General features: G+C 42.4%; 1 protein-coding gene across 8 annotated transcripts in view; it reads right to left on the bottom strand.

The window, feature by feature from the left end:
• The window catches only part of ttn.2 (titin, tandem duplicate 2), a 219318-nt gene that overhangs the window by 45677 nt on the left and 147709 nt on the right, over positions 1-25932 (bottom strand). For all 8 annotated transcript variants that reach the window (XM_076874633.1, XM_076874632.1, XM_076874631.1 and 5 more), the window contains 38 exons: positions 24591-24741; positions 24222-24503; positions 23781-24083; positions 22990-23295; positions 21732-22013; positions 20132-20319; positions 19800-19911; positions 19555-19693; positions 18591-18754; positions 18353-18504; positions 18035-18191; positions 17640-17921; positions 17105-17404; positions 16550-16843; positions 14232-16236; positions 13411-14098; positions 13019-13283; positions 12510-12836; positions 12113-12397; positions 11689-11988; positions 11307-11609; positions 10891-11166; positions 10488-10787; positions 10101-10403; positions 8851-9150; positions 8478-8765; positions 8076-8378; positions 7491-7793; positions 7104-7409; positions 4540-4827; positions 3796-4086; positions 3371-3658; positions 2699-3286; positions 2268-2372; positions 1982-2179; positions 1542-1838; positions 743-1330; positions 58-360 (listed from right to left, as the gene is read on the bottom strand). In XM_076874633.1, the coding sequence (XP_076730748.1) occupies positions 58-360; positions 743-1330; positions 1542-1838; positions 1982-2179; positions 2268-2372; positions 2699-3286; positions 3371-3658; positions 3796-4086; positions 4540-4827; positions 7104-7409; positions 7491-7793; positions 8076-8378; positions 8478-8765; positions 8851-9150; positions 10101-10403; positions 10488-10787; positions 10891-11166; positions 11307-11609; positions 11689-11988; positions 12113-12397; positions 12510-12836; positions 13019-13283; positions 13411-14098; positions 14232-16236; positions 16550-16843; positions 17105-17404; positions 17640-17921; positions 18035-18191; positions 18353-18504; positions 18591-18754; positions 19555-19693; positions 19800-19911; positions 20132-20319; positions 21732-22013; positions 22990-23295; positions 23781-24083; positions 24222-24503; positions 24591-24741 (12610 nt within the window). The remainder of the gene's footprint in view (positions 1-57; positions 361-742; positions 1331-1541; positions 1839-1981; positions 2180-2267; positions 2373-2698; positions 3287-3370; positions 3659-3795; positions 4087-4539; positions 4828-7103; positions 7410-7490; positions 7794-8075; positions 8379-8477; positions 8766-8850; positions 9151-10100; positions 10404-10487; positions 10788-10890; positions 11167-11306; positions 11610-11688; positions 11989-12112; positions 12398-12509; positions 12837-13018; positions 13284-13410; positions 14099-14231; positions 16237-16549; positions 16844-17104; positions 17405-17639; positions 17922-18034; positions 18192-18352; positions 18505-18590; positions 18755-19554; positions 19694-19799; positions 19912-20131; positions 20320-21731; positions 22014-22989; positions 23296-23780; positions 24084-24221; positions 24504-24590; positions 24742-25932) is intronic.

A 25932-nucleotide genomic window follows, 5' to 3' on the forward strand; every position in this document is an offset into this window, starting at 1 on the left:
ACAGTTTTAAAATACAATTCACATTGCCGTGAGAACATTGCTGTGAGTTTTACTTACACACAATATCTTTTGTCATGACAGGGCGCGATGGTTCACTTGGCTCCCCAAATCCAGCCTTGTTCTCAGCAGTGACTCTAAACTCGTACTCTACTCCCTCACTCAGGCCTTGCACCTTAAACCGCAGGTCAGGGATAGTCCGCTTACAGGCTCTGACCCATCTCAGTCCTCTTCTCTCTTTCCTCTCAACACAGTATCCCCTAATGTCACTTCCCCCATCTCGTACTGGTCTCTTCCATGAAATGGTGACAGCATTCCTACTAACATTATCAATCTCTGGGGTTGAGGGCGGACCTGGTGGTGCTGGGGAAACAGAAACAGGAAGGACAAATCAAATCAAATCAAATCAAATCACTTTGACTGTCACATCACATGTGCAGGTACATTGGTACAGCACATGCGAGTGAAATTCTTGTGTGCGAGCTTCACAAGCAACAGAGTTGTGCAAAATACAATAACATAAACAGGCAAAATATATGAATGGCTAAATCTGAAACTAATAAATATGTGTACAATATATAATAGTATATGTAAAAAAAAATTTTCTGGATGTGTACACTACTATTAGACATGTCTATTAGCTATATTTTTATTTTAAAGGATCTGCAAGATCCTATAGCTAAGTTGCTTTTATTGTTTAATTATTAATACACAGATATAAACCACATAAAAAATATAAACTTACAGAAACTATCAACCATTTTGACTGGAGCAGACTGGGTTGAATCTCCTGTGCCATACTGGTTCACAGCAGACACTCTGAAAATGTATTCATTGCCTTTAATCAGTTTGCTGACTACGTGTCTGCAATCCATGACATTTTCAGCTAGCTTGGTCCACTGTAGTCGGCTGGTTTCTCTCTTCTCAAGGATGTAGGATTTGATAGTAGAGCCTCCATCCTCCTCTGGTGGAAGCCAGGTCAGGGTACACTTTTCGGCTGAAATGTTACTGGCTTCAACTGGGCCTGGAGGTCCAGGAACATCTAAGACCTTCACCTTAACATGTTCTTCCTTAATGCCAAAGGGGTTGCTGGCAGTGATAGTGTACTCCCCTGTGTTCTTCCGACTTGCGTACTTAATAGCCAGAGTAGAGGAGGTTGGGGTACTGGTGATGGTGACAATGTCAGAAGTCTTCAACTCACGTCCTCCCTTGGACCACGCTGCAGTAGGTGGAGGTTTGCCCACAATTTTAGAAGCTGAGATTACAATTGTGTCTCCTGCTCTGATGGCTATACCATCTTTCATTTCTGGGTCAATAGTGATGGTTGGGGGCTCTGTAGAGATGACAAAAAAAAAGTTGTATTTTGCATTGTAGACAGTTGTTGACATTTTAAACGTTCAACAACTCAAAATTTCAAACTTTTGACAAATATTTTTAAGTCCTAACTGTACATATATACATAAAGGGGGGGGGGGGGGGGGGGGGGGAATCAATAATCTACAGTCAACTCCAAAACGAGTCAAACTGTTTACTACTTAGCTCACCATATTCATCCTTGCAGGTCAAAAGCGGAGTAGGCTCTGAAGGAATACTGATGGCACCTGCAGCATTCCTAGCTCTGACTCTAAATTCATACTGGGATCCTTCAGTCAGGTCAGTGACGGTAAAAGCACAGCCCTGAATGTTGACATGATTTGCTTTCATCCAGGCCTTACCACTGGCCTCAAGTTTCTCTATGATATAACCAGTAAGCTTGTAGCCACCGTCATATTTGGGAGCTGTCCACATCAGAGTGACTGTGCTCCTGGTGACACTGATTACTTCAGGCTTGCCAGGAGGATCTGACATGACACAAAAGAGAAGACGGTTGTAAAACATTTCAAAAAGAGACATGGTTGCCATAGCTCAGGTAACAAGTACTGTAAACAGTACATAGTTGAATAAGATTAGAGCAAAAAAAAGATTCCAATAACAGTGGACTCACCAATAGGATCCAGAGCAACCACGGCCTCAGTTACTTTGCTAGCCTTTCCCAGGCCAGCCATGTTCATGGCCATTACCCTGAACTCATATTCTAATCCTTCTGTCAGTCCAGTGACTCTACATTCTTTTACTCTCAGAGGAGTCTTACTCGCCCGTTTCCACATCAGACTGTTCTTTTCCTTATACTCTATGTGATATCCTAGGGAAAACACAAAATTACTTGATCAGACTGATTGTTATTTGCTGTTTGCTCATACTTAGCATGTACATTGATCACTGTTTGTTACCAGTAACTGGGGCACCACCAGTGTCCTTTGGATCAACCCAAGTCAGGATGGCTGATTCATGCCTGATGCTCACAATTTCTGGTGGAGCAGGTGCCCCGGGAACATCTGGAGGAAGAAGAGAAAGCGAGAGGAAGACATTAATATGTGTAATAAAATCAGTTCAGTATAATGCAGATGATGTCATTACACGAGAAAGACTGATTTAAAAAATCCCTAAACAAAGCTATAGTTTCATTTCATTTACTAGTATTTTAAAAGTACATTTGTAAAACAAATACATCAGGTCTTATAATGAGCACTAAATGTTATTACTAGAGATAATTTTGCCCTTTTTCAAAAAAAATTTAGAGACAATGTCTTGACAAGACAAAAAGATCTGAAGTATAATCAGTTATAAATTAACAGTGGTAGTAGACAATGGCCATACTTACTGAAAGGATGCTGGGCAACGACTGGGTCAGACCTCAGATGTTCTCCAACCCCATACTTGTTCTCAGCAAACACTCTAAAGATGTATTCTATCCCGTCATGGAGTCTGATCACTCTCATGGTGGTCTTCTGGATGGCAGAAGCCACTGTAGTCCACTTGTTATCTGTTGTTCTCCTCTTCTCCACAATGTAATTAGACACCTCTGCACCACCATCATCTTTGGGTGGTCCCCACTCTAGTGTGATGGCATCGGCAGTTATCTCATCAAACGTAATGGGTCCAGTGCAAATACCGGGTTTGCCAACCACCTTCAGCTGGAACTTGCAGTCCTTTGAGCCAGCACTGTTCCTGACATTTATAGTGTAGGTGTCAGCATCTCCTCTCTGGGAGTCTCTAATCAGTAAGGTGGTGATGCCCTGAGATGCTTCAACACACATCCGGCCAGTATCACCCACTCCCATATCGCCCTTCTTCCAGGTAGCAGTGGGGTTTGGAACTCCAGTGATGGGGATGTTAATGCGTGTTGTGCTGCCCTCCTTAACCACACAGCAGCCATCGTGCAGATCACTTAAGTTGCAGTCGGGTAGCACTGAAGTTCAAAAGGATAATCATCATTAAAAAGTTCAACATTATAATTTTAGTATAACTAAGAATAGCATGAAGGCATTTTTACCAAATTGGTCCTTTGCAATAGCAGTGAGCTCAGTGGGTGGTCCCTCTCCAGACTCGTTGAGTGCCTTGACCCTGAAAGAATACTCCTTGCCTTCTGTCAGTTCTCCAATAGTGTGTGAGGTATTCTTGCCTTTCAGGATCTGCTTCCACTTCTCCTCGCCTTCACCCTGCTCCAAGATGTATGCAGTAATAAAACTCCCACCATCATTGATGGGCTTCTTCCAGGACAGGGTGATAGAGTTCTTTGTAGTCTTCTGAGCTTTGAAGTCTGTCACTGGACCAGGTTGCTCTGCACAGGAAGGACAAATGGACGAAGGTTGAACGTTTGTGTTTTTTTAGCTACATATATAGTGTCTGAGCTCATGAATGCAGTGGCTATACAGCATGAGTATATTTAAATTTAAGTATCAAATATCTTGTAACTACCAGAGGCCCTGATGCTGCCTGGGGTCTCACAGCCTTCTCCAATGCCGTATGCATTTTCAGCTAGAACTCTGAAGCAGTAGGCCTGTCCTGCCTCCAGGTTGGTGATCCTGAAGGAAATCTTAGGACAATCTGCTGACACACAGGTCCAGGCTTTCCTCTCAGCCAAACGTTTCTCTACGATGTAGTTCTTAACTGGACTACCACCATCAATCAGTGGGGCATCCCAGGTGATGCAGGCATGGGTTCTGGAGGTTTCCTTCACAGTCAGGTTTAAGGGTGGGCCCGGAGAATCTAAGTGGGCAAGAGAAGCAATTTCTTTGCCTTATAGCTTTCAGAAAGTTATACAAGCACGAGTACAAATGCATGTCTGAAGTGAAAGCACACATTAGGCCTATGTGTGCACTCTATATTTATTTAAAAAAAAAAAACATTTTCTTTCTTCATGCTGATATTTCTGATATATCTTATATAATCATATATATGTTCTACTTTTTTACACATTTTAAGGTGAAAACTAGGTTCGACTCCATTTAATACATTTAATGTTTAATTTTTAAAACCACCATTTCAAGAATTGTATTTCAGCTCGATGCAGGTTAAGAAAAACCTCTTGATAGATTTGAACTATAAATCAGTGAAAAGGTTTTTCACTTACTTGGTTTCATTTACATGTCTACATTGCATGTGACAGTACAACTCACTGGAGTGTGTGTACTCAACATTTTATATGCCAGAAATTCTTACCAAGGACCTTTACTACGATGGTGTAGCTCTTAGAGCCGCTGCTGTTCTCCAGTGACAGAACATATTTGCCAGAATCACATCTGTTAACATCCTCAATCATCAGTAGGGTGTCCCAGTCCGATGTCTTGATCAGTAGTCCTTGCCTTTCCTTCAAATTAGCATCAACTTTAGTCCATGTCACCTTCGGTGCTGGGCGTCCTCTCAGTGGTACATAGAGCCTCATGGTTACTCCAGCTCGCAGAACCAAAGCTTTTCTCAGGTCAGCGTCAAGCTCAGCATCAGGAGCAACTGGAGGAAACAAAGGGTGGGTCATTAACAGTGTTGGATAAGTTACTTTGAAAAGGTAATTAATTATAGTTACTAGTTACTTCTTCAAAAAAGTAATTGAGTTAGTAACTGAGTTACAAGATTCTAAAAGTAATAATTACTTGAAAAGTAACTATTGTGTTACTTTAAAAAAATCCAGGGTATAATTGGCCATTTTAACTACTTTTGATGTTTCCTCCACATTTCACCTTTAAAAACTATTTACTTTGTTTGGTCTCATCCTTTTCAGCACAACCTCACATGTCTGAATTTACAGTCATGTTTTCATTTTGACAAACTGTATTAACACAATTGATCTAAAATCAGACAAAAAACATAAAATCAGAGTAGAAAAAGTTATATTTTTACTGTAACAACCACAAACATGTTTAATGAATCATATTTCATAACTTTAAATGCAAATATAAATTGTCAATGTTTAAATCATATGCACATGTTTTACAAATAACAAAGTTATTTGCATCCATTTACCTTTTACCTTGATTTTTTTAAATAACCATTTCAAACTATTTACAGAACAATCAGCTGTTCTTCAATAAGATGCCACAAATTATTTGTGCCACTGCAAAAACATCATTTCTGTCTACTATAAAGGAAACATCACAGCCTGATACCTGCAGGTCTGACAGCAGCAGGTGTATCACTCCTGTTTTACCTGGAGACAGCAGTCGCCTCATTGTTCTGACACACAACACAAAACTACACACTAACTACACAAGACAACACATTAACTACACACTCCAAACACGCTAAACGTCATAAATCTCTCACATCTCAAAACTCTCTCTCTCTCTCTCTCTCTCTCTCTCGCCGTCACTCCTGAAACTTCCGCCTCTTCCTAATCAACCAAATGTCATGTTGCCATATCATTTTTTCATTGGTCCACATGGTGCATTTTCCCACCAACACAAACGGGCAGTTTTTGTTTTGTTTTTCTTATTGTTTGCTCATAAGCAGAGAGTGTTCGCTGTGCTGTCCTTAGACAGTAAACGTGACGAAAGTATTGAGGAAAAAACGCTGCGTATATATAGTTTATCATGACTCTGGTTTTACGTGGCCTTGTCACCTTGTTGCTTTGTCTTTAAGTGGTCATGTGATTGACCACGACTACTTTATTCTTCCTCAGTCAAACAGCAGCACTCATGCCATTGTTTTGCCCCCTGTGCTCCAGGTGTTGTGCCAGACAGTGATCGTGATCACCATCCGCGGAAGCGCAGCTGCTTAAAGCTGCAGCGCCCAGATTACTTACAGCTACTTCCTGCAGCTGATATAAGATGCGGTAAACTGAACACAGCTTCAACCGTCTGTTTGTTGAAATAGTAACGGACCGCATTTTCTTGTTAGTAACGGTAACGGCATTGTAACGATAGGAATAGTAATTAGTTAGATTACTCGTTACTGAAAAAAGTAACGCCGTTACTTGTAACGCCGTTATTCCCATCACTGGTCATTAATCACAGTGACTAACTTAACTGTTATGTCGTCTGTTAGTTGCCATTATTTCTTCTGTTAATCTGTCTTGCCCATTTGGCAGTACTCTCTTTTTGCTAATTTGTCCTCCTGAAAATATTAAGTGTTAATTTTGGCTAATACCAAGAAAGTCTTAGTTTATCAAGTTCACCAAGAATGATACTAATTATTGACAATATGTTTAATTAATAAAGTTAATTCGCTAGCGGAAACAAGTAATATAATATATAGATTAAAAAGATAACCACAAAGGCCAGACCAGCAATTTCAATTACGCTAGCAAATTGCTGGTTGGTCAAATTTTTCTAATAGTTGGACTTGATATGAGAAATTCTATGTTGGATTAGGTAAATGGTTATTTCATTTTCTTCGATTACCACTGAGCCAGTTAGTAGTCATACAATCTGATCTCCATAATGTCATATGCATTAAAGTTATTTAATGAAATTGAGTTCCTCTTTCACAGTGATAAACTGTGATATAGTAATGAGAGATAAGGTGTACTACTGTATTTGCTGACACAGTCTCTCCTTCAAAGCCAAGCTAACTTGATTGATTTTTATATTGCCTCTTGATTTAATTCTTTTTTCTTTTAGAGATTCAGCAATAGCCACACGTATTCATAACAATGATTTAGACATAAGCTGTTGATCTCCAGTGGAAACACCCCACAGAAAACCATTAAATTAAACCAGTAAACTAAACAATTTTCCTTTTGGAAATTATTTATCTAAATAGTGTTGAATCAGAGACAGCTGGGAACATACTTAGAATATCCTTAGGCATGTAGTTTCCAGGCACCTCGCTGGGCTCACTGTAGCCAATCTTGTTAACAGCCGTGACTCTGAACTGGTACTCAGTGTTGTCCATCAGGCCTGTCAGCAGGAATTTCGTGGCCTGGAGTTTCTTCGGCACATTGCATCTTGTCCAGCTCTCTGCATCAACTCGCTTGCACTCAACCAAGTATCCAATGATCTCACAGCCACCATCATATGCTGGTTTGGTCCAGCTAAGGCTAACTGACGTCTTGGTAGAGTCCACCACCTTGGGGAAGGCAGGTGGCCCGGGAGGATCTAAATAATTATTTATGAATAATTAGTTGTCTGAAGCGTTTTACTTTCATTTAGAAAGTGTGTTTTAAAGCAGATACTCACAGACAGGGTCAACAGCCAGGGCACCATTTGAAGCGTCGCTGGGTTTCCCAAGACCAGCCTTGTTTATAGCAATTACTCTGAACTCATACTCAGAGCCCTCAGTCAGTTGAATGGCCTTGATGGTCCTATCAATGACTGGTCGGCGGTTAACCTTAGCCCAGCTCAGCTCAGTGGCCTCACGTTTCTCCACCATGTAGCCAAGGATGGGAGACTTGCCATCATTGGCTGGGGCCTTCCAGCTGACTGTCATGGAGTTCTGTGTGATGTTGGTGATGACAGGTGGCTCACATGGACCAGGAACATCTGACAAGAGATAATGTTTTAATTCTCTGATGGGCTACACCAACTTTGATCAACATGGTGTTATAAAGGAATAAAAAACTTACACATTAGCCATGTCACACAATTCACAATTTGAAAAATTGAATTTAAGCAAAAAAATGTCAAGCTATATATCAAATCACAGTAATTTTAATGATTTAAACATGGTCAAGCTAATATGAGACTTTATGCAGTCAGTAAAACATGCATGCTTTCATTTTTTCATTTCATTCTCCTCAAGTAGAATACAGTGAGTTTTCTTACCATACGGATTCTTGACCGTGACGGCATCAGTCATAATGGGATCTCCCACACCATACTGGTTCTCAGCACTGACTCGGAACTGATATTCGTGTCCTTCAATAAGTTTCTCCACTGAACAGTCAGTGATGTGTCCATGGATGTTTGAGGTGACCAATGCCCAGTTGGCCCTGCTAGTCTCACGCTTCTCAATGATGTAGTTAGTGATTTCAGAACCGCCATCTGCAAGTGGTGGCACCCATCGCAGCTTAACACGGTCAGCAAACACCTTAGAAATTTTCACTGAGGCTGGAGGGCCTGGTTTGTCTGTGGTAGAAAAAACACAAGGATAAGCTTTTTTCTCTCAAAACATGAAACGCTAGCTTAAGCACTACAATAAAATGAACTAACATAACTTTAGCTTACCGAGTACTTTGACCTTTATGGTGGCGTACTTGGTGCCATTGACATTTTCAGCTGTGATAGTGTAGTCCCCAGTCTCTTTCCTGGTGACAGAGTATAGCTCCAGCAGATGAAGATGTTTCTTTTGGGACATCTTCATTCCCTCAGCAAGGACCAGAGGTACTCCATCCTTCTTCCAGCTCACTTTGGGAAGTGGTTTGCCAAAGACCTCAGCATCCAGGAAGACATTTTCTCCAGCTTTCACCACAATCAGGTTCTTCATGTTAACACCTAATTCCACACGAGGAGCAACTGCATAGAAGAGGAAAAAAACCCTCATGATTATTTGTATATGACTGTATTTGTGTATCACTTTCGTTACTATGCAGAGTTGTACCATTCTCTGCGATGACAGGAATAGGGTCAGACAGCTCAGATGGAAGGCTGCTGTTAATTGCGGTCTTGGCGATGACTCTAAACTGGTATTGTTGACCCTCCTGTAGGTTAGTCACCACATAGTTCTCTGTCTGGATGTTCATGCAGTTGGCATTGCAGCGAGTCCACTTCTCTTCTGGAAGCTTTGTATATTCCACGTAGTAGCCAATCAACTTGCTGCCACCGTCATGCTTTGGACGGCCCCACACTAATGATACAGTGCTCTTGGTCACATCCATGGGCTCGGGTTTTCCTGGTGGGTCTAGATAGAAACAAAAACCCCCACAAATGAACAGTTGTAGACGATACAGTTTAAATAACAAAGAATGAACTTGAATGCAAAAGAGTGCAAATATATATAGCAATATATCCTGAAATTAAAAAGAAAATATATTAACCAGAAAAAGTAGAATTTGAATCATTCTGATATGAGTCAAAGACGATTGTGGGTGGGGAGTATTGTGTAGGTGATTTTGACATGGAATAATTAAACTACTGATTTTATCATTGAATTGCAGCATCTGTAATCATTTAATTGCTTTCTCCTCAGTTTTTGTGGGTATTAAATCAACTACAGCATGTTTATTTAAAGGAAGGGTTCCCTAGCTTTACTGTTATATACTTTACTATATTACTGTTGAGTTGACATTGATTGATTGATAATTAAAAAAAAAATGTAACTGATTGATCAACTGATAGACAGAAAAATAGAATTCACCACTTTAATGTTAGGGCTAAAATGGGCTTCTGTATTTCAGATGTGTTTGGTTAGTTAACTTGTAACGGAAGTAGGTATTTTAAAAATAAATTTCCTTATCTTTTTGTTTGACATGTATTAAAGGGCCTGGGGCTGCTGAACTGAATCACTATTAAATATTTAGCCTTGGTACATGGAGCACGTTATCTAAAAGGGGAGATACATTTTTATTCCGTGGTTAAAAATAATTTTTAAAAAATCAAATGTTTGCTAGCTTCAACAAACTGATCGGGAAATGTTAAAAACAACAGAGGGCATACATAAAATGATGTATATGATATTTTTTCCAGTTAATAAAAACATGAATGACATAAAAGTGCAGTTGTGTTGTGAAGAGCTCTTTGAATTTAAAGTTGTCATTTTTGTGCTATTGGTTTTAACTGAAATTTACCAACAATATGGTGAAATGGTGAGAAAAATTATGATGTTTTTCTAGTTATAAGAAGTGTTCATACCGACAGCAGTCCTGGCAGTGATGAAGTCTGTCTGTTTACAAGGTTTGCCCTGTCCGGCCTGGTTTTGTGCTGACACCCTGAAGGTGTACTCCAGGCCATCGATCAGGCCTGTGCAGGTGTACTGAGTGGCTTTGACCAGAGTCTCATTAGCCTTCACCCACAGAAGGCTATTCCTCTCCTTCTTTTCAATGCAATATCCACTGATGGGGCTCCCACCATCAGAGCTGGGACGCTCCCATGATAGGATGACGAAATCCTTGTTGATCTTGTTTATCTGCAGGTTTCTGGGTTCACTCGGAGGATCTTTGTGGAAAAAAGCCATTAACACATAATGTTATTCTTGTAATGTTGGGAAGCTATGATACATATTAGAATACAAATGCTCACCAAATGGATATCTGGCAATCATCTTCTCAGAGTAGGTAGGCCCAGAGACGCCAAACCTGTTTTCAGCACGAACACGGAAGCTGTACTCTTTGCCAGGTGTCAGTTTGGTCATTCTGAAGCTCGTCTTTGTGCAAGATGTAGAAACGGTGATCCAATCACCCTGGCTAACATCACACTTCTCTACAATGTAGTTGGTGATGTTGCTACCACCATCCTCCTGTGGCGAGTTCCAGAGCAGTGTGCACGCATCCATGTCCAGTTCAGTGATCTCCAAAGGAGCTTCAGGGGGTCCAGGGATGTCTGAGACACAGACAGCACACATGTTGATAATGGAAGGCAGGGCAAAGCACTGCTGATGTGTTTACAAGAACCAGCGGTGTAAAAAGTCTCCGTTCTAACTTACCCATGACGATGACTTTGAGGATCTGATTAATCTTGGCAGTACTGTTCTCAGCTGACAGGCTGTAGTAACCACTATCCTTTCTTGTGACATTCTTTATAATAAGTGAGGTAGTTGTCAGCGTCTTTACAATGGACAGGCGATCAGAGGTTAGCACATCCTCATTGCCCTGCTTCCACTTGCAGACAGGAGCAGGTTTACCTGCCACAATAGCCTCAATCGTCATCTTGGATCCAGCTCTGACTGTCACAATGTCAGGCATGATTATCTTCGGAGCCACTGAGAGGAAGACAAAATATCAATAGTTACTTCTGTATTTCATGATGATTTAAACTTTTTGATTGACCTACATAAATGACAGTGTCTCAGTTACTATTATCCATACTAGTATGAGGAAATGTTTAAACTTGTCTACTCACTGAGCTGCTCCTTAACTTCAAACATTCCCTCAGCCTCTCGAGCCAAACTGACTCCCACTGAGTTCCTAGCAGCCACTCTGAACTTATACTTCTTTCCTTCTTTCAGACCAACTACCACGATAGTCAGGTCTTTGACCACAGAATATGGTGTCCATTTGTCCTCAGGTGCACCCTCCTCCTGGTAATCCACCACATAACCATTGATTTTGGCACCTCCATCCCTGAGTGGTTTTAGCCAGCCCAGTGTAGCACTATTCTTGGTGATCTCTAACACGTCCATCTTCTTTGGAGGGTCTGGCTCACCTGAATCCAAAACAAAGCAGGGATTAGGAACAATTAACAAAACAGACTAAATTCAGAGTCAGAAGAACACGGAACTTACTGATTGGGTCAACAGCCAAGTAGGACCTGGGTGAGTCCTGAGGAACTCCAATGCCATACTTGTTGCAGGCCATGACTCTGAAGTAATACTCAATGCCAGGTGTAAGGTTGGTGACCTTAAAGCTAGTCTTCTTCAGGTCCTCTGTGCACTTGGTCCAGGTCTTCCTATCAACCTCTCGTTTCTCCACAACGTAATTGAGGATGGGGCTGCCTCCGTCATTCTCTGGTGGCAACCAGGAGAGTTGAGCTGTTGTTTTGGTGATGTCAGTGGCATCCAGGCTGCCAACCGGACCAGGTGTGTCTGTGGACAAAAAATTTTAAATCAAAGACATGACAGCCTCCTCATTAGTGACCAGTCTTTTTAAACGGGTTTAAAAGTTATTAAAAGAAAATACACCATTTGACATTCGTTTTTTGTTTCTCACCAAGGACTTTGACACGGACAAATATTGCTTTCTCTCCAGCTGAGTTGGACAGAGTGAGTGAATATTTTCCAGAATCCTCTCTGGTGCTCTCAGGGATAACAAGGAAGGACATGGTGTCAACCTGGTCCACGTGACCTCGGCGGATTACATTGTCCACACCCAACCGCTTCCACGTAACCTTGGGGGCAGGCCTTCCTCTGATCACGGCGAAAAGCCTTATAGGACAACCAGCCCTCACAGAAAGGCCTTTCCTCAGACTGGCATCCAGCTCAATTTCTGGAGCCTCTGTTTTACATGAAAAACAAATGAATGTTTAGTGTCATCAGCTTTTGGAAAATTTACAAGACTACTGTACTATAAAACATTTATTGAGGCTCAGAATCTGATGACTTCTTACCCAGGATCTCCTTGGGAGACACTGCCTCCTTCAAATAAGCATGGCGTCCCCAGCCCACCTGGTTTTGGGCTGACACCTTGAACTCATACTCCTGCTTTTCATCAAGCTGGCCAATAGTAAATTCTGTGAGCACCAGTGGTCCATGAGTATCAATTCTCTTCCAGCCCACTGTGGGATTCTCAGGGTCCGCCTCACTTTTCAGCCTCATGTCCAAGCTATAGCCAATAATGGGGGCGCCACCGTCATAGACAGGTTTAGACCAGGACAGAGTGATAGAGGTTTTTGTGCTGTCGGCCACCTTCAGGGCTGCAGGGGGACCAGGTGGCTCTGTAGGTGGAGACAGTGAAACAAAACTTATTATGAATGCAGAAATAAAAGACGAAGCTTGTCAAATCTTAAACCCCATTGTCTGGCATTTTACATGTTCTTCAGCTCTACCACAAAAAAACAAAACAAAACAACCCCCCCACTTGAACTTCTTAATAGTAAAGTTGTGACAGCAAACTCACCAATAGGATCTTTGGCTGCAACTGGTCTGCAGGGTTTACTGGGATCTCCCAGACCGACATCATTCTCAGCTCTCACTCTGAACTGGTACTCATGGTTTGGAATCAGGTTGGTTACTTTCATGCGTCTCTCAGAGATTGGGCTCTTAGTGCAGGGCACCCAGCGCACTGCCCTCTTCTCCTTCCTTTCAAGGATGTAACCAGTGATTGACTTTCCTCCATCATTCTCAGGAGGAGCCCAGACCACAGTCATCTCATCTTTGCTCACCTTTAATCACAACCAATTATTATAGCTATGTTAATTACTATGTTATAAAAGCTTGAAGATGTTGAAATGTTTTCCACGAGACACAATAAACACAATAAAACCGAGTAGAGAGTATACAAAAATTTACCTTGGTGACTTCAGGGGCATCAGGGGGTCCAGGTTTGTTGAACTGAGTCTTGACAGTTATAGGCTTACTGTCCATGGCAGGGCCAGTTCCCATCTTGTTTTCTGCCCGCACTCTGAATATGTATTCATTGCCCTCCACCAAACGAGTGACGTTGCAGTATGGTGTGACCACAGAGGCTGAATATGTGGACCAAACCATCCTCCTGGTTTCACATTTCTCTAGAATGTAGCTGTCCACCTCACAACCTCCATCATCCTCTGGAGCATCCCAAACCACTCTGCACTTGTCAGCTCCAATGCCAGTAATCCTCAGGTCTCTCACTGGGCCGGGAACGTCCAGGACATTAACATTGGCATATGCTGTGAAAGTCCCACCCGAGTTGGTGGCAGTGATAATGTATTTTCCTGTGTCACTACGCTTGGACTTAGTCATCAGAAATTTTGAGTAGTCTGGGCCAGTTTCATAGCTTATTCTGGGATTGTCTCCAGTAGCCTTATCTTTCATCCATTTAACCTCAGGCTGGGGCTTTCCTCTCAGAGCAGCCTCCATCCTGACTGACTCTCCAGCTTTTACTGTCAGTGTTCCAGCCAACTTCAGGTCAATGACAGGCTTCTGGATCTCCTCCCTCACCAGAATATCTGCAAGTTTTACCCAGGCACTCTCACCTCCTTCACTGACAGTCTGCACTCTGGATAACAAATTGTAAAAATAAAGGTAAATAAAGGTAGATAGCTGGATAACCCTTACAGAACACAATTTCTGATCAGATAAACACCCAACAAAACAATCAGTAATTACAAATTAGAAATGAAGTAACCTACCTGAAGGTGTACGTCTGATTTTCCACACATTTATCAGCCAAAAAGAAGGTGTCTGTGAGAGTAGTGGTGTTGAGTTTTTCCCACTCCTCCGCATCTTTAGTTTTACACTCCAGGTTGTAGGAGAGATGGGGGCTTCCACCATCATAGTCAGGCTTCCGCCACCTCAAATTGACATAGTTCTTACCAATGTCAATTGCTCTGAAGTTCTCAGGCTCGCCGGGCTTGTCAATAGGGTCCATGGCCAATGTAGGAGTTTTGATCTCCACGGAGGGTCCTGGTCCTATTTTGTTCTCAGCACAGACACGGAACAGGTACTCATGGCCTTCCATCAGCTTTGCCTTGATCTTACGATTAGTGCAGTGGGAAGAGATCATAGACCACATGCTAATACTAGGCTCTCTGCACTCCACAATGTAGTTGGTGATCTCGGATCCACCATTGTCCTTAGGGCTCTCCCAGTTGATCATGCATGAGCCCTTAGTGACATAGGTCACATTCAGATTCTGGCAGTGGCTGGGTCGGTCTAGAACATTAACTGTGATTGTGCGGGAAGCCTCACCACCTTCATTTGAAGCTTTCAGAATATATTTGCCATGGTCATTCCTTGTAGCTTCCTTGATCTTTAGGTGGACTAAAGGAAGATTCTGCAGGATGGTAACACGTTTGCTGTTCTCTAGAATAGTCTCTTCTTTTGACCAAAAAACTTCAGGATCAGGGCGAGCCTTGATGTAACCAATGATGTTGATGTTGTGTCCAACACGCACAGTAACACAATCTCGACAAGTGGCCTCCATCTCAATCTCTGGAGGTATAAGAATATCCTGAGCAGTGACTGATTCTGGGATTTCTCTTGGCTCCCCGTCTCCAATCATGTTTGAAGCAAAGACTCTGAATCTATAGGTCACACCCTCTTCCAGACCCTTCACCCTGTAGGCACACTGCTTGATCAAGTCATCCAGGTTGACTTTTTTCCATTCTTCAGCGCTAGCTTTCTTCATCTCCACAGTGTAACCAAGGATTGGGCTGCCTCCATCTTTGGTAGGTTTGGTCCACACCAGGTCAGCAGTGGCCCTGCTGTAATCTTTAACTTTAGGATTGACAGGGGGACTCGGGACAGTGATGGGCCTGCAGGGCTTGCAGGGGTCGGAGACTGGGGAGGGGCCACTAAATCCAGCAATATTTTCAGCAAACACTCTGAACTCATACTCGCTGCCCTCGTAGAGGCCCAGGACTCGGTACCTCAGGTCCTTGCAAGGTGTCTTGTTGACACGGATCCACTTTCCTCCCTTGTGTCTGCGCTCAATGATGTAGCCAGTGATCTGACTGCCACCATCAGTTAGGGGCATAGTCCAGCCAAGTGTAACAGCATCCTCTGAGGTATCATAGGATTGTGGCTTACCAGGTGCACTAGGGGGCATGAATGAGTGCTCAGCAACAGTGGGCTTGCTCTCCAGAGGAGCACCAATGCCCATCTTGTTCTCAGCACGAATGCGGACTACATATTCTACTCCTTTCTGAAGGCGAGCGATCCGGAGCTGCGTTGCAAGACTACCAGAACTCACACCTCCCCATGTCTCTTTGTTGGACTCTCTTTTCTCCACAATGTAATTGGTTATAGGGCTCCCACCATCATCTTTAGGAGGACGCCATTCAATTGTCATGGAATCTGGCATGACCTCCAATATGTTGACAGGTCCAATCGGAGCAGCTGGAACATCGAGTACAGTGACATTTAAGGCCACCGTCTTGGTTCCTGCTGGGTTGGACACAGTGAGCAGGTAGGTTCCAGTGTGGTTTCTGGTGCACTCATTAATGCTGAGAATAGTGGAGAAATTATCAGTGTCAATCTTAATGTTGCCCTGGCTGGTGATCTCCTCTCCTTCGATGGACCACTTGGCAGTTGGGACAGGGATTCCTCTCATTATAGCTGGCAGTCTGATGGTAGTCCCGGCCTTCACAATGATGCCTTCAGTGAGTTTAACATCAACTTCAACAATTGGGGGCACTGTGCAAAAAGAGGTCACCTCACATTACTAGACTCATATGAAACAAATATGAAACAAAGTTAAATTATTCAAACTTTACCAGTTTACCAGCCTTATCAACAGTTTCTTTTTTTCATTAAGATCATCTGCCTCCTCTAATTCTAAGTACTCACTCGAGACACTATCATGGAACACACATCTGCACCACAATTCCTACACTATTAAGTAAATATCTAATTTCAGGTGAAAACAAACAACTGGAACACTAATTTCATGCTATTAGTTATATGTGAAATCCAATAGGGGTCATGCAAATACTGTCTTCTGCCCTACCTAGTTTCTCCTGGCAGAGGATAGGCACTGTGGTATCAGGTCTGCTGAGGCCAATGGCATTCTCAGCCCTCACTCTGAAGCGGTAGGTTTTTCCTTCCTCCAGACCAGTCACATGACTCTCAGGGATGCTGACAGTTTTCCATTCATACCACTCTTTCTCTCCCTCTTCCTGGTACTCAACCAGAAAGCCTATGATTTCACTTCCTCCATTGCGATCAGGCCAGTTCCATGCTAACCATACCTCAGTCTTGTCCACATCAACATGATGCAGGTCTTTGGGAGGACCAGGAGGGACTGGAGGGATGAAAGCAAAATGAGAGCGATTCAGGCTTCAACTACTCACTCTTTGTGCAACACAGTTTTCTTTGGTGCTTAAGGAAATTTATTTTTAGTATCCCAGAAAGTTGATTCTGTTCATAATCTGGGAATAGCATCGCCAGAAAACCCTACGCCAGGTAAGATTTTGGATGATTAAACAAGCATCTGTGGAATTTTCCAACACCAAAATAATATAGATGAATTTGAAGGATAAATAGTCACTGTGTTGTTACTCACAGAGTGGGTTCATTGCCTTGATGGCCTTTGGTGTCTCGACATATTCGCTGCGGCCGAACTGGTTTTCAGTGGCAACTCTAAACGAGTAGGACGTGCCCTCCATCAGGTGCTTCAACATCATACTGCGTTTCTTTGATGTAGAGCAGACAGGGACCCACTGAGTGGAAGCTGTGTCTTTCTTCTCTACCACAAAGTTAGTGATGCGAGTACCACCATTATCCTCTGGATCTTTCCAGGACAGGTAGGCAGAGTCACTCCTGACATCAGACACACGGAGGTGCTGTACAGGACCAGGTTTGTCTGAAGAAACATACAAAGAACATCACTAAAGTCTGATCCTTCATTAGGGGAAGACACAAAAATGAAACTGACTTTGTATCACAGGGGTGATGGCTCACAAAAATAAAATGTGCTTAATCACAGTCACTTTTTCAAAATTAAAAACCACACAGATGATTCAGCTCCAGATGTGTCCCTTCAAACCACCACTGAATTTTAGTTAATAATCCAATTCTACAAATAATTCCGTACTTACCAAGAACTAGCACAGTGCAGGTGACAGTCTTGGTTCCTGCTGGATTCTCCACAGTTAGGGTGTAATCTCCACAGTCACCACGATGGCAGAACCTCATCTCCAGCTTGGTGCCTGTCTGGTTGGTTTCGATATCTGCCCGAGGGGGAACTTCTGCGTCATTCTTCTTCCAGGTGACAGTGGGAAATGGGACACCTTTGATGCCGGCTATCAGAGCAATATGAGTGCCAGCCATGGCTTTAATTTCTCGGGTCATTCCGGCATCCAGAATCAACTCTGGAGGCTCTGAAAGATGTAGAAGAAGGAAGTGAGAGAATTAATGACTACAAACACTATAGTACCTCAACACACATATGTAGCATTATGTAGCATTCTATGATACTGAAATAACAACTCACCAAGTCTGTCCTGTACTCTAATCGGCTCAGTAAGGTTGGCTGGGTTGGACTCCCCAGCAGCGTTGACAGCCATGACTCTGAAGCGGTACAAAACACCATCTTCCAAGTTGATAACCTTAAACTTGGTTTCTTTGCAGGAGTCTGGAGTCTGGTTCACCTGTTGTCCAAATTGACAAAATTCAGTGAAATAAAAAAGAAAGAAAGAAAGAAAGAAAGAACATTAGAATTGAAATGAAGAAATTAAAAGGTTAAATGTAGTTGTAGGGGTGGTCTACATGTTATATCTCTCGCCTCAATGGCTCAAGGTAACTTCCTCACCTTGAGCCATTCCTCCTTTCCAGCTGCCTGGAACTCCAGCAAGTATCCAAAGATTTTTCCTCTGCCAGTGTCGGTGGGTGGCTCCCATGACAGGGTAACTGACTCTTTGGTAAAGTCGATAGCCTTTAGATTCACTGGCGGACTAGGTTTCACTAGGGAAAAGAAGAAGGAATATTCTTGTGCTGCATTTACATCCACTAATAATAACATGGAGTGTAATTGTAAGAGAACAACTCACCAATGGGATCTTTGGCAAAGACCGGTTTAGATGGTGGGCTTGGGTCTCCAGCTCCCACTTCATTCTCAGCACTGACCCTGAACTCATACTCGCAGCCTTTCAGGAGGTCGGTCACCCAATACTCCACCTTAGGATGGATTCTTTCTGTGTTGCAGCGAACCCACCTGAGAAGAGAAACATAAAGGCTGATGTCTTGATGCATGTCAGCTAAGTAAATTCCAGAAAGTTGATTTTGTTCATCTTGACGATGCGTTTTCAGTTGGAGAAATATTTCCTTGCTCATCAACGTGACTTCTTGGATGAGTTTCTCCCACTGAAAACGCTGAAATCGAATGGAATGAAATGAAAATTCAGATGAAGTCTAACAATTTGTTTGTAAGAATGCATTTATATAAATATAAATAACATAAATTTTTTTAACTTGAGGAATAAAGGAAGCCAGAGTACTCAGAAAAAAACAACAACACATGGTTTGCATGAGAACATGCAAACTCCACATAGAAAGACAAGGCAGGCAAATAAACTCAAACCTGGGTCCTTCTTGCTCTGGGGTGACAGAGCTAACTACCACACTGCTGTGTTGCAACAGGTTTAATCTCAGTTTTCTAAAAAAGTTTGATTTATTAGGCATTGGGCTGACTGTGGCATCAGAGTTTGTGAGGCCACACACACACTGGAAGAAAGAGTTTGACATAGCTCCCACAGACTGGTGCCCACCACACAAGACCAGTGGTAAAACATTACACACTCACAGAGCAGTAGTTACATTATCAGCAACTAAAACAAATAACTTTAACAACTAGCTGAAATGTGCTGTTAATAATTCATAAGCGTGTTACAAGTCTGGATTGTGTACTTTGACATGCCAGTCATGGCTGTGTAAGTACACGAAAAAGCAATTAGAAGAAAAGCCTACAAACATTGCCTGGGCCCTAAATTATTAGTGTTATATGTATTTATGAACCTGTTGGCCATGGTCTCCTTCCTCTCCACAATGTAGCCTGTGATTGGTTTCCCTCCATCAGCAGGTGGCTCCCAGCTGATTAGGGCAGAGTCATGGTAAACTTCCTTCACCAGAGGCTGCTTGGGAGCATCTGGTGTCTCTGTAATAGACACAATGAAATGCAATTACATGCTGTTTTTACTTTATAAACACAAAAGCGGATTGCTTGCTGGCTTTGTGTGTCGTTCTCTGTGAATATCACTTACTGAAAATGTCTCTAGCTTTAGTCTCTGTAGACAGAAGAGGGTCACTGATGCCATAGATGTTTTGAGCCATTATACGAATGATGTACTCCCGGCCCTCGATTAGCTTTGGCACCTGAAAGGATATTAGTAATCAAAGCCTTTGTAGTATTGTCTTGATAACAAAAGAATAAAAAAACAGAATGGTAAAAATTCAGGCATTTCAAACAAACTTTTTTATCAAAGATTTTCACAGGATCTTCTTACATATAAGGTGCATACTAAAAGTCTGGCCCAGATTTGCACTTCTCGTCACTGTTTCCAACATTTTCTGTGCTTAAAATATCTCTACTCACTCTGCAGGTGGTTCTGGTACAGGATGAGGTGACAGGCATCCATAGGTCTCTGTTGGTATCTCTCTTCTCAATGATGTAGTTGGAGACAGCACAGCCTCCGTCATCCAGAGGCGGCTTCCAGGTGATTACCATGTAATTCCTGTAGACTTCGTTGAACTCTACGGGTCCCTCTGGTGGCTGAGGACGGTCTGACAGGAAAATAATTTACAGCGATCAGCAACATGAAAATCTTCATTTATTTTCACGCCTTGGCTTATAAAAGGTTATAATACTGGGATACTCAAATGTAACATTTATTACACATTTAAACAGTTACTTGTTCAACATGCTAAGTAAAGGAAAATATCTAAAGTCTAAAGCATTAGTATTTCTGCAGTATAGAAACATTCTGTTTCAGAGTAATTCTAAAAAACAAGTTCAAGCCTTTTTTACTTCTAGGCTCAGTTACTGTAGTTATCAGGTTGTTCTAAGTTCCCCCAAAAGCCTTCGCTTGATCCAAAATAATGCAGCAAAAGAAACGAGAAAAGAAAACTAGAAAAAGAGGCTATAATGTTCTCATATTAGCTTCTCATCAGTGGCTCCCTGTTAACCCCAGAATCAAATAAAAAACTTTCCTCCTTATATACAAGTTCTCGAAAAAACCAGGCCTCTTCTTATCTTGAATATGTTGCACATTGCCCAAACAGTACGTCACCCTCAGATTGCTTATTTTTGTTTCCTATAGTATTTAAAAAGAGAGAGCCTTTCAGGCCCCTCATATGTGGATCTGTCACTCATTTTTCCTGATAATATACCATAAATCTCTCTTATGGTCCATATTGCAGCTCCAGTATACTTACTACTCTAATTTTCTGTCTGATTTTGATGTGTTGTGTATCCAAGTAGTCTAAAAAATCTTGACTTTTTCCAGACTACACGTGGCCATTCGGTCTTAAATGCTCAGACCAGAGCGTTCTCACTCCCGAGGCGTAACATGTCGACGTTTTGTCACGTCCCGCGGCGTTCCTGAGGAACGCGAAAGGAGACCTTCGGCGTTCTTATGGTACGCGGCGGGTTATGGCTGGAATCCAGTGCAATGACGCTCCCGCGGTAGTAGACGTTCCAGCCCTGTATTCCAGCCCTAAACCTAACCTTATCCCTAGCCCTGACCATAACCTTATTCCTGACCTTAACCAGGACTTTAATGATGTTAAATAGCGTGTTTCTAAGCGATTTGAAGAAAAAGAGCGAACATGTGTAGGTTCAGTCCAGACGGTTCTCATATTTCCTCTTTTTCCGAGGTCGTCATTTAGGAACGTGGTGGGTAGCCGAAAACGTAATATGGTGACGATTTGTCACCTAGCGTAAAATGTTACGCTTTGGGAGTGAGAACGGGTTGCTCAGACAGACAGAGGCACTGTTTTAAGTGCCTTTTCTGAATTTTAGTTTTTAAACCTCTGATTTGATTTTGAGTCATGTACAAGCAGCTGATCACTCATCTCGATACATCCATTAACATATCCTTCATTTCTGGTGTTAGGTGTTGGTTCGGATCAATGCTACTTTTGTGTTGTGTTAGTTCCACAGCTGGTCAGGTCATTAGCTCTTTGCTGCGACTCACCGACCACAGTGATGGTGCAGATTCCCGAGCGAGTGCCAGCAGCATTCTCCACGCTGACACAATAGCGGCCGCTGTGTTCTCTCTTGGCCTTGCTGATGTTGAGGCTGAGGTGGTGGGTGGTGCTGTGGAGGCTGATTTCCTCATCTGCCTTCAGGTCCTCATCATTCTTTGCCCAGGTGATAGCAGGGGCCGGTTTGCCACTGTAGCGTCCCGACAGCATGCAGGTGTCTCCCACCTTTACCATGAGCTTTTCCCTGAAGTCCAGGTCCAGAGTCGGTGGCTCTGCAGGGGTAACAGTTAAGCTAGTTATTATATCAGCTGAAAATCTTCCCCTAGATCATTTTCTCTGATTTAAAAGACCATTTCCACACCTACAACAGTTATAATGGCACATTTTGTCACATTTTCTTTCTTCATATCAAATTATTTAATCCTGTTTATTGTATTTCCACAACAACCACGAAGATCAAGTTCCAGTCCATGTGTGTTGAAAATCATACAACAGATGCATTGAAGCCTTTAAAAATAACTTAAAATAAAAATATATTTACAGTTATTCTGTATGAACAAACATAGGCAACAGGAATGTTCACACATACTGTAGCTTAAACCCCACAATCTGTACACATGAAGGTGGGGTTCAAAAATGAGTGAATGTCATCAGTTCAGTATCTAACCATATTTGGACTTCCCTTCATTTTCTCAAATACGACCTAGAAGAACCTGACCTAAAAATGTATTTTTACACATGAATATGACCTTTTGAATATAAAATGTCATAATTTTGTCTTTTCACATTATTTGGAGAAGCAGGGTTAACACAAGACTTCCACACACACTACGGTGAGACTCTGCCATTTAGATATTTGTATTAAATTTTCTCATAATTAGCAAATAACATATTGGCCAAAAGTATGTTTAGTGAGATTAAGGTAACCGTGATCTTTGACAATCAGAATCTAATCAGTTTATCCGTGAGACCAGGAAAACTCAAGTTATCTCCATTATCAGAATAGAACGGCTGAATAAAAACATACAAGCTCTGGCCTTTGCTGACAACTGAAGCATTAAAACATCTCTTTATGCCATTACATGGCAAAACACTGACAAACCTCGAATTACATCCCAAAACCAACTTGCTGAAACAACTGTTATACCTCATAAGCAATGTTGAATCATAGTTACCATCCTTGGTTTTCACATTGGTGAGTCACTAGTTTTTATGATAAAATTAATGTTGTCATGTTGTGTCACTTACCAAGTTCATCCTTGCACTGCACAGGTTTGGTGGCAAAAGATGGTTTGCCTTGTCCCACCTGGTTGACAGCTGAGACTCTGAACTCATGGCTTGAGCCTTCCTTCAGCCCAGTTAGTGTGAACCGTCTGTCCATCAGCTTGTCCTCTCCGCCTACTCTCACAAAGCTGTCATGGCCTATCATTCGGGACTCAAGGACATAGCTGGTCACATCTGCACCACCATCATATTTGGGTGGTCTCCAGGTGACGGAGATGGAGTCTTTGGTAATAGCTGTGATGATTAGATCCTCAGGACGCTCTGGGACAGCTGCAGAAGATACAAACACAGAGTGACAGCAGTTTTTTTTTGTTCTACCCAAATGACTGTCAAAGGGTTTCGTGCCTCACGAGCGGTTGTTGTTGTTTTCCTGTAGATATTCTGCACAAATTGTGAGGAGTTGACTTGTAAAAAAGATTTACTTCCAGGTTATAATTAACATTCAAATTATTGAAAGTATATAATTGAAAAACTATTTTTGCGCTTCCATAGATTTAAAACAAATTTGTAATAATTAATTGATGAATTAATTAATTTTTAAAACGACATAAAATCAGCGTCTTCTAGATTTCATGCCTAATAGTTGCAACTTTGAAATGAGGATTTAAGAAAAAACTTTGTATATAACAATTCAGTAATAACTCCTATTATGTTTTTTCTAGTTTGGTGATTACCCTTAAAATTGTAAAGAAGTTACAACTAAAATGTTAAATAAGGGACTCCTTTCCTTTCAGGTTACTACATGTTGGACTTACAGATGGGATCTTTGATGAGAACCATCTTGTCGGTCTCGACGAAAGGTCCCATGCCTATGATGTTCTCAGCTGCAATCCTGAAGAAGTAGCCCTTGCCATCGATGAGTCCTTGTACTACAGCATTGTTTCTTGTCACTGTGTAAGATACAGAGGTCCAACCCATGCGGTCTGACTCTCTCTTCTCAATAATATAGTTGGTAATGGCTGAGCCGCCATCATCCTCAGGGGAGTACCAGGTCAGCTTGCAGGAGTCATTGGTCAGGTTCTCTCCAGCGAAGGGAAGACCAACTGGTCCAGGAACGTCTGTAGAGATAAGGACGGAGTCAGACTCTGCACATAAAGCTTCCATATTCTACTTGGATACGCGGTTAAGAAAGTGGATGGGACAGCTCTTTATGCATCAGCATGTTCAAATTGTTTGAGGTGAATGTGATTACCCACCCAGGACCTCAACAATGACCGCCTTCTTCCTCTCTCCGCCCTCGTTCTTTGCACTTAGTGTATAAATGCCCTGGTGTTGGCGTCTGCAGTTCTTAATGACCAGTGAATTAGAGATGCCTGTCGTCTCCACCACGGCCTCTTTGGGCACCTCACTGTCATCCCGGCACCAAGTGATCTGTGGGGCAGGTTTGCCGGACACGTAGGCGATAATGCGGATGGTGCCACCGGCATGGACTACGATTTTCTCCTTCACTGAGGCGTCAAGATCCATCTCAGGAGGAACTGCACGAGACGGGGACAATTTTTACGTTTGTGTTATTAACAAAAAATATTGCTTTGCCAGATGTTAAAGTTGGATCTGTATCTTACTTGTTCTGTCTTTGACCTCAATTAGCTCAGACACTAATCCAGGGTCTCCTACTCCAGCAGCATTCACAGCTCGGACTCTGAAGCGGTACAGACCACCTTCCTTAAGGCCAGCCACCACAAATTTAGTTCCTCTGATCTCAGTGTCCTTTGCCTGGGCAGAGGCGAAATGCAAATTAACGTTCATTTAATCATGTTAAAAACACTACATACTGGATCTTCATTGGCTTTGTGGAGATGTCTCAAATCCTGAAGTCAACATTACAACATTAAAGATGAGTTCAGAGCAACTGATGTCACTCTGTAAAGTAAAGATGTGGGTGGCTGTAGCTCAGGTGGCAGAGCAGGTCAGCCACTAATCAGAAGGTCGGTGGTTCGATCCCAGGCTGCATCCTGGCTGCATGCCAAATATCCTTGGGCAAGATACTAACCCCATGTTTGCCTACTGGTGGTGGTCAGAGGGCCCGGTGGCGCCTGTGTCCGGCAGCCTCGCCTCTGTCAGTGCGCCCCAGGGCAGCTGTGGCTACAATGTAGCTGCCATCACCAGTGTGTGAATGACTGAATGTAGTGTAAAGCGCTTTGGGGTCCTATGGACTAGAAAAGCGCTATACAAATGCAGGCCATTTACCATTTACATATATACACAGATTACATTATTTTACTGCATCATTACAACCATAGTGCTCTATCTCTTCATAGATTTAATGCATTGGTGTCTTATGTTAGTCTTTTCCTCTTTCTCTCTCGCTCTACCGCCCTCGCTCTCTCCTGCGCAACTAGGTTAATTGGGAACCCTCCTGCATATTGATTGCAGGGTGCTGTCAGCCCGTATAAAGCTAAGCCGGTGTTTTTCTGGATCGTTCCTCCCGTGCGTTTGGCGCAAAGCAGCAGTAAATGCTGGCACACCGCGACGGATTGATCAGCAAGCGAGTAGATCATATGACAGCTACAGGTAGTGATGGTGAGATGAACTGAAGCTTCCATCCAACCGGTCGACTCATGGTTCGAAGCATTGTGATGCTTCATTTGCTCTACTGCGCCATCAAGTGGACGATTCAAGTGAAACGGGCTCTGTGATTATAATGATGTGATGTGTAAACCTCTAAACTGAATAAATTGTTTTCATGGTTATTTATCCTGAATATTGTCTCAGTATCTCTGATACAAAAGAGAAAGTGGAAACTATCAGGACAGAGTCTTGGTATGACTGTGTAACTGTTAGCCTCAGACACTCAGTCAATAGTATAATTCAGATCATAGATCAGTACATTTACATAATTTTATAACCATAAAAAGGAAGCTGACACTTTCGAGACTTTATCTAAGGTGTGAGCATCACAGCAGA

The sequence above is a fragment of the Maylandia zebra genome, linkage group LG16 (genome assembly GCF_041146795.1).
Source record: "Maylandia zebra isolate NMK-2024a linkage group LG16, Mzebra_GT3a, whole genome shotgun sequence".
NCBI lineage: Eukaryota > Metazoa > Chordata > Actinopteri > Cichliformes > Cichlidae > Maylandia > Maylandia zebra.